The sequence below is a fragment of the Anabrus simplex genome, chromosome 1, assembly GCF_040414725.1.
Source record: "Anabrus simplex isolate iqAnaSimp1 chromosome 1, ASM4041472v1, whole genome shotgun sequence".
Taxonomy (NCBI): Eukaryota; Metazoa; Arthropoda; class Insecta; order Orthoptera; family Tettigoniidae; genus Anabrus; species Anabrus simplex.
Genome location: NC_090265.1, coordinates 958,973,989 through 958,989,095, shown reverse-complemented (window position 1 = coordinate 958,989,095; position 15,107 = coordinate 958,973,989). Strand labels below are relative to the sequence as shown.

At 38.3% G+C, this 15,107-nt stretch overlaps 1 protein-coding gene across 1 annotated transcript in view; it reads left to right on the top strand.

The window, feature by feature from the left end:
• viaf (viral IAP-associated factor) overlaps nucleotides 1-15,107 on the top strand; it is a 57,023-nt gene that overhangs the window by 22,225 nt on the left and 19,691 nt on the right. The window contains exons 3-4 of the mRNA XM_067136743.1: nucleotides 4,648-4,876; nucleotides 5,297-5,505. Coding sequence (XP_066992844.1) covers nucleotides 4,648-4,876; nucleotides 5,297-5,505 — 438 coding nt within the window. The remainder of the gene's footprint in view (nucleotides 1-4,647; nucleotides 4,877-5,296; nucleotides 5,506-15,107) is intronic.

Below are 15,107 nucleotides of genomic sequence, written 5' to 3'. Positions count from 1 at the left end.
ATTTTGAAGTTTTCATTATCATTTCATTTCGTTGCACCTCGTACCTTTAGAGCTGATGACCTAGCTGTTAAGCCCCTTTAAACAACATCATCATCAAAGCAGTGTACCATTCATACAAAAATAGAAACTGCTAGTTTGACTCGCATCAAGAATACCAAAGAAATATGTCTCAACAAGCCAAACAAATCAGCAGTGGCTGAGGACGCCATGTTGTCAGGTCATGATGTCGTGTTCCAAGATGTTCGAGCTCTTACCCACACTAAACACTACAGGTCTAGAATTATGTCATAGAAAGAAAGAGATCCACCTTATCAATACTAAATGTAATGTTGTTATTTAAAACAGGACCGGTTTCGACTTATTACAAGTCATCTTCAGCTGTCATTTACATACACATTAGAATACATAATCAAACAGTTGTATCTTACAAATAAACATGTCTTGTTTGATAGACATTAGGTAATATGTCTAGAAGTGAAATTCTGCTTCTTACATCTAGGTTTAAAGTATCAAGAATATTAAAAAGATATCTATCTTTAACACATTAAAAAATTAAAAAATTACAACACATGATAAAATTTGTTGTTTACACCTGACCTTGAATATAGCATTATCGTTCGAGTTTTACTAATAATAGTTCTTTAAAAGGACCTTTTTATTGCATTGTTTTTAGTCGACTAAATATGCTTAAATGTAGCCGCATGTGCTTATACAGATACTTCTTATTAGGCTTAGACTTTGTCAAATGAGTAATGTGAATTCAAAGATGAAATTACAAAAACAAAGTGAAGTGCGTTTGAATTAATAGTGATCTAAGTAATTGTAACCTCTGTTGAATAACTCCTGCAATTATATACTATTTGAAATACATTTCATGCAAAGAAGACATTAGCACACTTCAATATATAAAAGTTGAAAGGTATAAAACAATCATATACGTTTTGTGAAATTCATATGAAGTAATGTTCTTTCCTCATGCGTATGTGTCAATTTCAAATGGAGTAATGTACTTTATATAAACTTTGTCAAATTAAGTAATGTGAGAATGAATTTTGAGATTGCGTTGAGAAATGAAATGCCAGGTAATTAAAACCTGTATTGAATGACCTCTTCAAATATATACTGTGTAAAATACAATAAATTCAACATAAAACAATGGTACATTTCAATATAAGTTAAAAGGTAAGAGGCAGTCCTGCAAATTTGTAAAACTTCATATGAAGTACTGTTCTTCACGTGTACATGCCAAGTTCAAATGGGGCACTATTGGCCACTATTTGCTTAAAGTCCAATCACTATGAATTTAGATTGTCTTGTTGAATATACAGATTGAAGATGAATGTGCTGCTGGAGTTATGAAAGCTGTTGTTGTAGGTGGTTCTTTTTCGGTCTATGATACTTGCTAACTATTGTCGTGAGATGATTGGGAAGCCGCCAAGCGATACACTTCCCAATCATCTCACGACAATAGTTAGCAAGTATCATAGACCGAAAAAGAACCACCTACAACAACAGCTTTCATAACTCCAGCAGCACATTCATCTTCAATCTGTATATTCAACAAGACAATCTAAATTCATAGTGATTGGACTTTAAGCAAATAGTGGCCAATAGTGCCCCATTTGAACTTGGCATGTACACGTGAAGAACAGTACTTCATATGAAGTTTTACAAATTTGCAGGACTGCCTCTTACCTTTTAACTTATATTGAAATGTACCATTGTTTTATGTTGAATTTATTGTATTTTACACAGTATATATTTGAAGAGGTCATTCAATACAGGTTTTAATTACCTGGCATTTCATTTCTCAACGCAATCTCAAAATTCATTCTCACATTACTTAATTTGACAAAGTTTATATAAAGTACATTACTCCATTTGAAATTGACACATACGCATGAGGAAAGAACATTACTTCATATGAATTTCACAAAACGTATATGATTGTTTTATACCTTTCAACTTTTATATATTGAAGTGTGCTAATGTCTTCTTTGCATGAAATGTATTTCAAATAGTATATAATTGCAGGAGTTATTCAACAGAGGTTACAATTACCTAGATCACTATTAATTCAAACGCACTTCACTTTGTTTTTGTAATTTCATCTTTGAATTCACATTACTCATTTGACAAAGTCTAAGCCTAATAAGAAGTATCTGTATAAGCACATGCGGCTACATTTAAGCATATTTAGTCGACTAAAAACAATGCAATAAAAAAGTCCTTTTAAAGAACTATTATTAGTAAAACTCGAACGATAATGCTATATTCAAGGTCAGGTGTAAACAACAAATTTTATCATGTGTTGTAATTTTTTAATTTTTTAATGTGTTAAAGATAGATATCTTTTTAATATTCTTGATACTTTAAACCTAGATGTAAGAAGCAGAATTTCACTTCTAGACATATTACCTAATGTCTATCAAACAAGACATGTTTATTTGTAAGATACAACTGTTTGATTATGTATTCTAATGTGTATGTAAATGACAGCTGAAGATGACTTGTAATAAGTCGAAACCGGTCCTGTTTTAAATAACAACATTACATTTAGTATTGATAAGGTGGATCTCTTTCTTTCTATGACATACTATAGATATCAATACGGAACATCATGAAATTTATTAATCAAGGTCTAGAATTATCCGAGAAGCTGTGGAAAAACATAAAAATCCTAAATCCTAACAATTTCAACAGGGACACAGGCTATCAATTAAGTAATAATTATGTGGTTGCCAGCCTGTCCTTTCTGTATTGTTATTTCGTTTCAGTGTTTTCCAAATCCGTATGTTCGTCACCACCAGCTATGTGTTTATGTCAAACTTCCATACATGTGTAACATCACATTTGGAGCTTAATGTTGTTAGCTCTCGCTTGGAGCGCTGTGCCAGCATACGGCGAGCCACCTGGTGACAATCGAGCATATCACTACAAATCTCCAGTGGTAAAATATTCTTAAATTCAAACCCTCATTATTATTGAAGACTTCCTCATGGACAGTCGAGATTTTCTTCTGAAGACACAGAGAAAAATTCTCTGCGAAACTTATAGAGTTTCACCTTGTTTTCTTGACATGGCATAAACCCAAAAGCCCATATCACGTCTACTGATATAGTTGTTAGCTCAGTATACAGGTTTCAAGTTTTCTTGTCATTCTATTTCAGAATAGATTCCTTCTTCAGCTGTGCATTTGAAAAGATAAAATGGAAACATTTCACAGGAGAATTAAAACATAAATACAAATTCATTACTGCATGAAGAGTTAATGGGAATTGCAAACTTACATAGTCATTTGTTATTGCCAACCTCCAGTATAGCCTCTAGTGAACCTGTGTATCATATATAGTACATCAAGCATTTTATTTTCTGGCTCAGAAAATAAATGTAATTTGTGGTGGTGTGTGTATAATATTTGATATATTCTACACCGAGCGAGTTGACTGTTCGGTTAGAGGCGCACAGCTGTCAGCTTGCATTCGGGAGATAGTGGGTTCGAACCCCACTGTCGGCAGCCCTGAAGATGGTTTTCCGTGGTTTCCCATTTTCACACCAGGCAAATTGTGGGGCTGTCCCTTAATTTGACCATGGCCACTTCCTTCCCACTCCTAGCCCATCACCATAAGACCTGTTTGTGTCGGTGTGTGACATAAAGCAAGTAGTAAAAGAAATGCATTCTGCGGTTTATGTTTATAATTTTGTTGCTGTTTTCTGTTGAAAGTTACAGGTGGCAGCACCGTGTAAATGTTAAAACTCATTATTGTCCCGGATGTATCATACACCCCAAAAATTACTGTAGAAACACCTTCCCCCCCCCCCGCAAAATATTTACCCAAATTACAATTTTTTTATGTATGTCATATTTTGGCCCTTATAATCAAGCGAAACAGAAAACAAACAATGTTAACATCTAAATTTCCCCTAGGAACCCCCAGCATACAGCGAGCCACGTGGTGACGAACAAGTGTATCACTACAAATCTCCAAAACTTTTGCCATCCAAAAATATATTTTGTATATTTGCCATACTTTGTTCCCTAAAAGCCCATTAAACTCAAAAAAGTTCTTAAAAATGTCTAAATTTGGCCTTGGGTCTCAAGAGGATAGGGTCAATGACATTAGATGAACGAGATGAATTGGAAGATCAAGATGAGAAAGTTATTCTCGAGTATCAGAGAAAACAGATTACTGAATTGAAGCCATTTTCTTTCTGTTGCTCCCTCTTCCCACATTGAGCTGTCATTGTGTTCATCCTATTGTGTTCCTTTTCATGTTTCTATCTCTCTTTATATGACTTGATTTGACACTAATTTATATGTGTACTAGAATTCTGTTTGTTTATGTTGATAAGAACTGGGTATTTTACAATCAAGTGTTTTAAAGTCAGAAGTTTCAGAGCTTACATTTTAGTTCCGATGGCCTAGTTTGTTTATGTGTATTCTGATTCCTGTTGTACTCTCTGCACATTGTTTATAAATACTGTATATTTTAACAAAGACAGTTGTTTTAAGTTGTAATATTTGCTTTCTCTCAGTTGTATGAAAACATTTAGTGAGCAGATAAACAAAGATCTCTTCATTATATCCAAGATTGTACTCCTCGGCCTTAATTGTATCTTCAGTGTTAACACTTCTTGGACTTTCAGGTGGTCACACATTGGAGAATTTGACATTAGACGAACTCGACGAATTGGAAGATGAAGAAGATGAGAGAGTTATTCTTGAGTATCGGAGAAAACGGATTGCTGAAATAAAAGCCGCTGCTAATAAGGCTCGTTATGGAGAAGTACTAGAGATAAGTGCAGAGGACTATGTCCAGGCTGTTAATAAGGCTGGGGAAGGAGTCTGGGTTATCTTACACCTCTACAAACAAGGGTAAGAAGTAACTTCTCTGCTTCATTCAGCAGTCTAAAATATTCATAAAATCAGACCACTTCATCTGTTTAAGTATGCTGATAAAATCAAGTAGGAAAGACAGGCATCTTGGTCTTGATGGCATATCTTGTTTGATTTTTACATCAAAGCAGTTTCTAAGAAGATGCAGGAGAAAGTGTTTGTAGCTTTGAGTCTATTGTAATTTAAAATATTATTTTGTAAATTTACATTCTTCCCAGTCGGACACAGTTATTCCTCATATTGTAGAGGTACCCAGTTATTCTATGTAGCCAGCTAATTCACAACTTACTTTAATCCTGGCTTTCAATTTGCACCTTGCTCGCTGATTCTCTTTTAACTAATTTGGAGACTATCTTATAATGGCCAGTTGTTATAGCATCTGTGGTATCTTGTTTTCAGGATCCCGCTCTGTGCTCTAGTCAATCAGCACTTGGCCAACCTTGCAGTTAAATTCCCTGCCACCAAATTCCTGAAGAGTATATCAAGCACGTGTATTCCTAACTTTCCAGACAGCAACTTACCTACTATTTTTGTGTACTTTGAAGGAGACCTCAAAAAGCAATTGGTGGGACCTCACGAGTTCCGGGGAATGAATTTAACACAGGATGGTATGTTTCATTTACAAGTTGTTATTATTATTATTATTATTATTATTATTATTATTATTATTATTATTATTATTATCATCAATGTAGAACTAAAGGGAGTGTTTAAGATGTTTTTTGGACAGCAATACTTCAAAATTTACCTAGACTTTTGTTTAGATACCCTCCAATTTCTTGAGTAAAATATCTTAGTTTCTTGGATAAAGTAAAAATTCTTGAGTAAGAAAGATATTTTCTTGGGGAATGAAATTCACCTTGAACTCAAAAGAAACCCACAGTACACAGTATATGTTTACGAAATTTCAACAGTCCAAAATAAAAATTATATCAGTTTAACCCTGTAAACAAGCTAACCAAGATTTCAAAGGACAGAGCGATCACTATCAACACCAAACTTAAGCAGGTATATGCAGCTGAAACATGGACACTTAATAAAGTCAACAGGAAGAAGATTGAAGCAATGGAAATGTAGGTGTGCCATTGAGTCCTATGAGTATCTTGGACCAAGCACAGCACAAATGCTTCTATCCTAGTAGGGCTCAAGGTCAAGGACAAGCTCATGCACATTGGCCAGGTATATTTCAGATACTTTGGTCTCATAGCAAGAAGGACTGGAGCAGTGGAGAAGCTAATGTTACAGGGCAAAGTGCAAGGTCCCAAGGAAGACTTCCAACATGGTGGATTAACCAGATGAAGGCATTGGTTGGAAGGTTTCTACATAAAGCAAAGCACATAGCACAAGACAGGAAAGCATGGCAAAAGCTATGCACCCACACGACATGCCACCACACTGCAAGGGTACATAGATAGGAGAGAGAGAAACCAAAAGAGCAGAAATATTAAAGCAAGCTACCTCATAATTTTTATGAGGAGCCATACCACCTCAAGTTTTACATGAAATCTGAAACAGCAGGGCATGATTTTTCATTTTTAGATATCCCATGTGAAAATTGGACCCAAAAAAAACCCCACACATAACCTTGATCTTCCTGTTCTCGTTCATTCCTGGCTTCATTAAACCACATTTTATGATTGTTTCACAGTTCAAGTCTGTAAACATATATCCCCATCTTCCCACTCTCTTATCCTTGAAGATTCTGAAGTTGGAACTTCAACTGGTGCTTATTTCCTGGGAAGTACATGACTTAAACATATGGAAAAAAAAAAAAAAAGCAGCAGTTATCTAGTCCTGCCCCCACTACTCCAGTATTTACTACCATTCTTGTTGTATCCTCCACTGACGAAGTGTACAACCAAAAATTTTGGACTCCTGTGTTTCTTTTACGTGTGCTGATTTTCCATGTATGCTTACAGGGTAAGTCACTGCTATCCATCTGTTTCCTATCATACACAGGATTAATAGTCACACAATTTGCAGGGTCATAGTCTTTGTTGTTTTTAGTTTCTAAAGGACCACAACAAAATCTTCAGTTTAAAAGGAAGAGGTGGTGGTCATCGGTGGTAAAAGCTCAAAACATACAGTGGACTCACTGGTTTGCTTTGTGGTACAAATATGAATAAAAGTGTTATAGGAGTATTGTACAAAATAAATCTTTTTTCATATAATGTACAGGACTCATGTTGAGTATTGCAGATCGCAACTCAAAATACGATACCATTCTCAACCTACAACGTACCAAAGCTACATGCAATGACATCATTCCACGATAAGAGAGCTGCCAGCCAGCAGTTCAGTGTTATTGATTATTTTCGCTGTGACATTGTCAAATGGGGAAACTATAGCCAGTTATAAGGCAAAATACCATCAAGTTGTATATGATGGAGTTCAAAATTTTGAACAGAGTAGAAGATTAGAATCTGAAGACAGAATCACAGGAAACAATGAGCAAGAACGAAGAAATGTGCTCCCTTATGACCCTCTGCTGTTACAACTAGTACCGTACTTCTCCGAATCCAAGACACCCTTGCTTTATCCTTCAAGAAAATTCAATCAGGCTTAAAAAGTGCTTTGTGAAATCATATGAATGCCTTTCTTTGACAGTATGCATTTTTAGCCTATCTTTGCCTTCATGCTAACACTGAACATTGGCTTTAGTTGTGTCATATTTTCTTGTGGCTGCACAATTATTCTTCATTTCTGTGTTTTTAATAACCATTAAGTTAAAATTGGCATCATAATATTGACGAGATCCCGTTGAAAATTTGCCGGCAATAGCTGTTCCACGTGTCTTTACAGTACGACGATCCATCACGAAAATATTCCTGCTGTCTGTAAAACTGTTAGTTTTACTAAGTGTCAGGTACAGCAGATGCGTTATAACTCTGCCACCGAGTAGCCATGGCCTTTCTAAGAATTCAAAGTCTCGCATGTTTTGATTCCGTTCTGCAGATTTGAGAAACCTTTTTGAAGAGCCTAATACGGGGATTCTTTTTTAAAATCCATTCCAGAGATTGTCACTCACCCAGTCGCCTGTGCTACGAGCCTGTCTCTTGCCAAGTAGAATGTCATTCTCTCTTCACTGTGTACCGAGAACCAGTGATGTTACTTAGAGGCACTGTACAACCGGTTGCTGCGGCTAGCGATGTAGCCTGTAGACCTAATAAAGACACGACCGGGCGAGTTGGCCGTGCGCGTAGAGGCGCGCGGCTGTGAGCTTGCATCCGGGAGATAGTAGGTTCGAATCCCACTATCGGCAGCCCTGAAGATGGTTTTCCGTGGTTTCCCATTTTCACACCAGGCAAATGCCGGGGCTGTACCTTAATTAAGGCCACGGCCGCTTCCTTCCAACTCCTAGGCCTTTCCTATGCCATCGTCGCCATAAGACCTATCTGTGTCGGTGCGACGTAAAGCCCCTAGCAAAAAAAAAATAAATAAAGACACGAACATTGAAGGTTGAGTTTTATGCACGCTGGAAGGCAGGGCGTGGGGAAGGGATGCAGCGTGGTAACTGTGGTAACTGCCAGTGTGTTCATTACTGGCATTCATGCAAGACAACCCTTGATTTTTCACATAAGATTCTGAGGGAAAGAAAGAAATTGTCTTAGATTCGGAGAAATATGGTATGTGCTTTTACTGTAACGGAGTCTGTGGGTCTAGAATTGGACTAATCAGCCACTTGAGAAGACATATATTTGTTTGATGAATCTGATGGTTGTAGTAATACTAATTGGGGGGGGGGGGGAATTATTCTTTTCCAAATGAGGACAAATTCTCAAGTGTATACAGGAAATGGGTTTTGAGTGCAAAACAAAAAATGTCTTCCCTCATCAGGTTTTATAATCTGTGGCATACATTTCTGAAATGAAGAAAAGGCTTCTGACACATTGTAAATTTAAATGTCCATGATGCTATTCCATCAGATTTTCTAGGGCCTCAGCCGAAAAATTTCCTAAAAAAAAACTTCTTTCATATGGAAGACTTGTTGCACATCTATTAGAAAGCCATTAAGCCTGGCACTAGCACCACATCAGAATGTGATACATCTGAATTTAATAAGATAGAAGTCATGGATTTTTTTTTGTAATATCTGACTCCAGTTTTGACTCTGCTAATTTGTAACTGTCAGGCTCTTCAGTCTGCTGAAACTAACTAGTGTTTACTAGTACATTGTTGTCATCGTTTAAATTATATCGTGTGGAAGACCTGTGACTGAAACTCGTACATATTGGTCAGGTGTGTGTTTTCATGTAAAAATTGTTTGCACCAGCAGCCATTCCTTTAGCTGGCAATCTTCAGGCAAAAAAAAAAAAAAGCCTTTACTGGTAATGTTTACACTGCATCAGGGCTTCATTTGTGTGGACTTATTTTCAGTGCTTTCAGATCATTTGCAGAAACTATCAAGGCTTGCAAATACATTGGCTAAACTATATTTCTTTCATACCACTCACCGCACATGGTTTGAGTGGAAGGATATTAACTTGGAACTGCACTAGAAGAAGAAAATATGTATTTAGCAGGAGATGGGCTGTACATTACCCAGGGTTTTTGGAAAAATATGTCAATACTATCATGAACCTGAGTGGATCTAAAATATTGGACTTCATTGTCGCTCAAAGGGACATGACACAAGGAGACAGGGAAATACGTGCTTGTATAACACTATTAGCGAGATATGTCAAAAACTACAATTGAAAATTTTTCTGTCTGTATGATGAAAAAGAAGTTCATTATGGGTTTGATGTGTGGCATTTCTCAAAATTGTTGATGAAAAATTTAACAGGCATAGCAAAGATTCTATGGTCATGAATTGAAATTCATTTATAACCCTATCTGGTGGTACTCAGTCAAATGTGAAAATAATTCTGAACTTTTCAGGAAATTTACTTCGATTCTAAACCACGTATGCGATATCCATTCTTGAAATGAAAATAAATTCACATCCTATGCGCACAGCAACCAGATTGGAGACCATAAGAGGATTAAGACAAATTCGAAAGAATATTCTGCTCTGTAAGAGATGAGTAATAAAAGATTTCTGAAAGATCTGAGTTGTACAAATAATTTTCTACATAATGGCAGTCGGAACGTTTTCATGGGAGATTGAAACATAATACCAGTGTAGTTGGTCCGTTACTGGACATTATAAATTTTCCAGCTAACTCATTCCTGGTTGCCAGCGTTTCGCCCCAGTGTGCTAAGTTGGGCTCATCATTTGGTAAACAGCACTCCTACCATGTGTCTTGGTATTTCAGATTCCCTGTGGGAATCAACATCTATATCATCTGATGGCGTCTTGGTAGGTGTGCTATTTACAAACTGATGAGCCCAACTTAGCACCCTGGGGTGAAACGCTGGCAACCAGGAATGAGTTAGCTGGAAAATTTATAATGTCCAGTAACGGACCAACTCCATTGGTATTATAAATTACCGAGCTCGATAGCTGCAGTCGCTTAAGTGCGGCCAGTATCCAGTATTCGGGAGATAGTAGGTTCGAACCCCACCGTCGGCAGCCCTGAAGATGGTTTTCCGCGGTTTCCCATTTTCACACCAGGCAAATGATGGGACTGTACCTTAATTAAAGCCACGGCCGCTTCCTTCCCAATCCTAGCCATCTCCTATCACATTGTCACCGTAAGACCTATCTGTGTTGGTGCGACGTAAAGCAAATTGTAAGGAAAAAGAAAAAAAAAGTATTATAAATTTACTCATTCGGGACCAATATTTCAGGTTCCCTATGGTAATCAACATCTATATCAGATTGAAACATGTTCCTAAAAGGGTGCAGTTCTGTGTGAATGTTAGACTTGACCACAATGCCCACGAAAAGAACGAAGTAATATGTGAACTGTGGTATTGCCAAACCGGGTGTATAAAAGAAAATACAGTAAAACGTCGTTAATTCGAAGTCGTTGGGACTAAAAAATCGGACTTCGAATTAACCGCCAATTCGCAATTCAGAAGTACCAACCCTTGCCGCGTTACAAAATATTCTAAGGCCCGTTACTGCATGCAGTTAACCTTGCTTCACAGTTTATGCCTTTCAAATGCCATGAAAAAAAGAACTATTTCCAAAATGTATCCAAGAAGATGCATTTACAGTATTCAAATAATCCACTTGGATATCTCACTGGTAAACGTAACCTCACGCAACGAAAGAAAGAAAAAAAAAAGCACGATTCGAAGACGAGGAGAAATCTATGCTGGCTCCCATGTGCAAGTGCTTTATTAATTGGATTACTATACTGTATGCATTTTAGATGCCTTGTGTTTACACAGAAAGTACCCGATGCCCTTAAAATCGAACTTTCCTATGACTCTATCCTTGTACGATTTCCCGCCATGGCACTTCTCTCGTACTTCAGAAATGTAAACACTTGCTGCGTCACAAAGTATTCTAAGACCCATTAATACATGCAATCACCTCGATTCACAGTTTAAACCTTTCAAATGCCATGGAAAAAAACTATTTCCGAAATGTACCGTATCCAACAAGGTGCATTTACAATGTTCAAATAATGCACTTCGATAAATCACTGACAAACATAACCTCACGCAACGAAAGAAAAAAAATCGCACAATTCAAAGACGAGGATAAATTATTCCGGTTCCCCTGTGCAAATGCATTAATTTTTGGATTTCTGTACTGTTTGCATTTTTAGATGCTTTGTACTGGCATGGAAAGTGCCCGACGCCCTTAAAACATTGTAGCTTATCGAAATTTCCTATGATGAGGGGATAAAGTATTTCGCTTCCATGTGCATTGCAACGCACTACTATGACCCCCATCCCTCACCCTTGTACGATTTCCCGGCTGGCAATTTCTCCTTTAAAACCATAAGACCGTTTGGGCTCGCATAAAAATAAAGCAATGCAGTTTCACCGGAAATGACAATATTGTTCGGTGCCTACGAATTTATTATATGAGCCACGTTTTTTCGTCAACTGTCGGCATCGCCAGTGTTCGCGGATTCTGTTTTCCCGCACACTGCCTGTTGTATGATATCATGAAGCGCACTGTAGACCCACCGAAGTGAGTGTAAGTGCGGAAAGCTACCCCTCCACGTTCCGGAACGCGCGCTCTATTTTGACGCGGAACAGATAAATTTCGAGTTGAAATTGCTCTGTAACATACTATTGTTTTTAAATGTAAAGGAAGTTTCGAATTAAAAGTCTGAATTTCGGTAATGGGGCCGACATTGTACTTCGAATTACGAATTATCCGTATTTCAAATTAAACAATTGAAATAACATGCAAAACTATATCTCATGTTTCCGGGAACGAGAGCTTCTTCGAATTAGGCGGGATTTTGAATTAACCGATTTCGAATTATTGAGGTTCTACTGTACTGTACATTAAGAAGCCTGTCAACTGGTTACAAAAATAAAAATAAAAAATTGTAAATTAATTGACATACCTCATAACAAATGCACCAGCAACATCATTTCAGATCTAACAGACGAGAAGATTGTCCACAAAAACTTGGGTCACTATAAAATGTAAAACCCAGTAAAGAGGAAGCTGAAGAAAGATACTTTGGTCTGAAAGTCTTGCATGGTTGGCTGGAGGCTCTCTTGTTGCAAAGTGACGTCATCACCGTACAACTCCAAACTACCGAAGATATGTGAGTCTAGAACTGTTTTTGTTTTCAATGTTGAATTTTCACCATTGTATTTATAAAATTTGTATTTTCCTATAACATGATTTTTTAATTGACTTGCCCTTTAATTGTTATTGAAAATAGGCTTTGGACCACAATACTGTATCTTAAGTCAACAGCATTCCATAGGACTTCAGTTACTGTATTTATTTGATTATAGGTCGAGACTGATCTTAAGCCAACTCCCAGGACATCAGAAAAGAAATTTAAAAAAAAATAATGTAGCACACAAAGTACGAGGATTGGGGCAAAAGTCATGGCAACTATTTTTTTCTTGTAGATATGTGAACGGATCACAAACGTATATGTGTCGTGTGGAAGTTCTGCAGGCATAGTGTGTATACAGAACAACAGATGGATCTGTGATAGCTGGTGGTAGCGGAGCGAGGGCTGTGAAATCAGTCAGTTGGTGAGTGTCGTGCGAGAGGGAAGTAACTCATGTTGAGCAGCGCGCTTACGTCAAAATAGCTGTTCTCCGAGGGAGAAATGCGATGGAATGTCACAGTGAATTAGTGGAAGCCCTTGGGAATAATGTCCTACCATAGTGTATAGTAGCACGGTGGGTAGGAAAGTTTCAGCAAGGACATGTGTCAACCAGTGATGAGCAACGTTCGGGACGACCTGTCACTGTGCGGACCGACGTGGCACGTGCTGTCATCGAGCACCTCCTGGATGAAGACAGACGATGGACGCTACGGGAGTTAGAGAGGGCAAGTGGCATCGAGAAACGTACCGTCCACAGGATGTTGCGTAATGAGTTGCAACTGCGCAAAATCGCATCGCGGTGGGTACCGCATGCACTGACGGAAGTTCAAAGGTGGGTGTGCTATGCAATATGCTCCAACCACCTTGCACGCTGGCAACAGGGCGGCGATCAGTTCTTGTCACGAATAATTGCCATCGATGAATTTTTGGGCCAGGGCATACGAACCAGAACTGAAACGTCAGTCAGCGGAGTGGCGATATGCTGGATCACCAAGGAGACAGAAGGTCTGTCAGAATCCTTCCCCGGCCAGTATCCAGTATTCTGGAGATAGTAGGTTCGAACCCCACTGTCGGAAGTCCTGAAAATGGTTTTCCGTGGTTTCCCATTTTCACACCAGGCAAATGCTGGGGCTGTACCTTAATTAAGGCCACGGCCGCTTCCTTCCCACTCCTAGCCCTTTCCTGTCCCATCGTTGCCGTACGACCTATCTGTGTCGGTGTGACGTAAAGCAACTAGCAAAAAAATGAATCCCTACCCAGTCAAATTGATGGTGATCATCGCGTATGACGTCAGGGGTGTCATTGTTTGCCACTTTGTTCCACATGGCAGAACAGTGACCGCGCAGTACTACAGGGACTTCCTGGTGCAACAGGTGCGACGTGGCGTTTGGGAGAAACGACCGGATCTTGTGGACGGTGCAATAATCCTGCATGACAATGCATAACCGCATAAAGCAGAGTGTGTAGGGCAGCTACTGCGACGTTGGGGATGGGAAGAATTGGAGCACCCACCGTACTCTCCCGATATTTCGCCCTGTCAATTTGATCTCATTCGAAAGATCAAGGAACCACTACGTGGTAGGTGGTTTGCAAAACAAGAGGACATTGTTAATGCTGTGCACCAATAGGTGACCTGATTCACACATGGTGCGGCAAATGCTGAGGCAGATGGTATTCAGCGCCTCCCACATCCTTGGCAGCGTGTGGTGTCAGGAGCAGGGAACTACTTTGAGATTCTTTAGGCCCAGGTTTGTCATGTCAACTTTATGTGTACTGTGTTGTCTTTCTTTTGCACCGGGAAGTCCCTGTTGACCTGTATACTACCGTAATAAATTTGTGTGTTACAATATTTCAGTTCTTTCGTCTATATATATCACATTTTCCAACCGGACTGGTATCTTCAAGAAAAAAAATAGTTGCTATGACTTTTGCCCCAATCCTCGTATAAGGAATACGTTTCCTGCCATTTGATTGTTTAGTAAGCCATTCCTAGAGGCACCTGTTTGTGGTAAAAATGTTTGCCTAATTTAGTCATTTAAAAATTATTTTTGGTATATTTTTCACTACTTTTACTTTATTTCATCTATATCACAATATCATAAAATTTTATTTCAACTTTTTTCAACAATAAAAGCTAAACCAAAAGATAGTTGATGGCTTATTTGCAGTAAAATATATTTTATTTTTACTTGTGCACAAGAAACACGAGTGTCATGCTTCTTCCAAAAAGACATTGCATATATGCGAACCTTGTATGTTTGGAAAATTTTTATCCTGTCACGATAAGTAGGGCCTAGCCTGTATACATAATTTATTCATCAATCTAAACAAGAGTTGCCATGAGTTCCATGTTACTAGGAGTCAGAGCTGTTCTCCTGTCGGACATTATATTGCAATACTGTATGTTGAAAATACTTCCCTGCGAACCATGTAATCTTGCCGCTGTGGGGAGGCTTGTGCGTTCCAGTGAAGCAGATAGCCAAGCCATAGGAACAACCATACCGGATGGGTATCTGTCGAAAGACCTGACTAACGAATGGTTCATCAAAAATGGGTAGCAG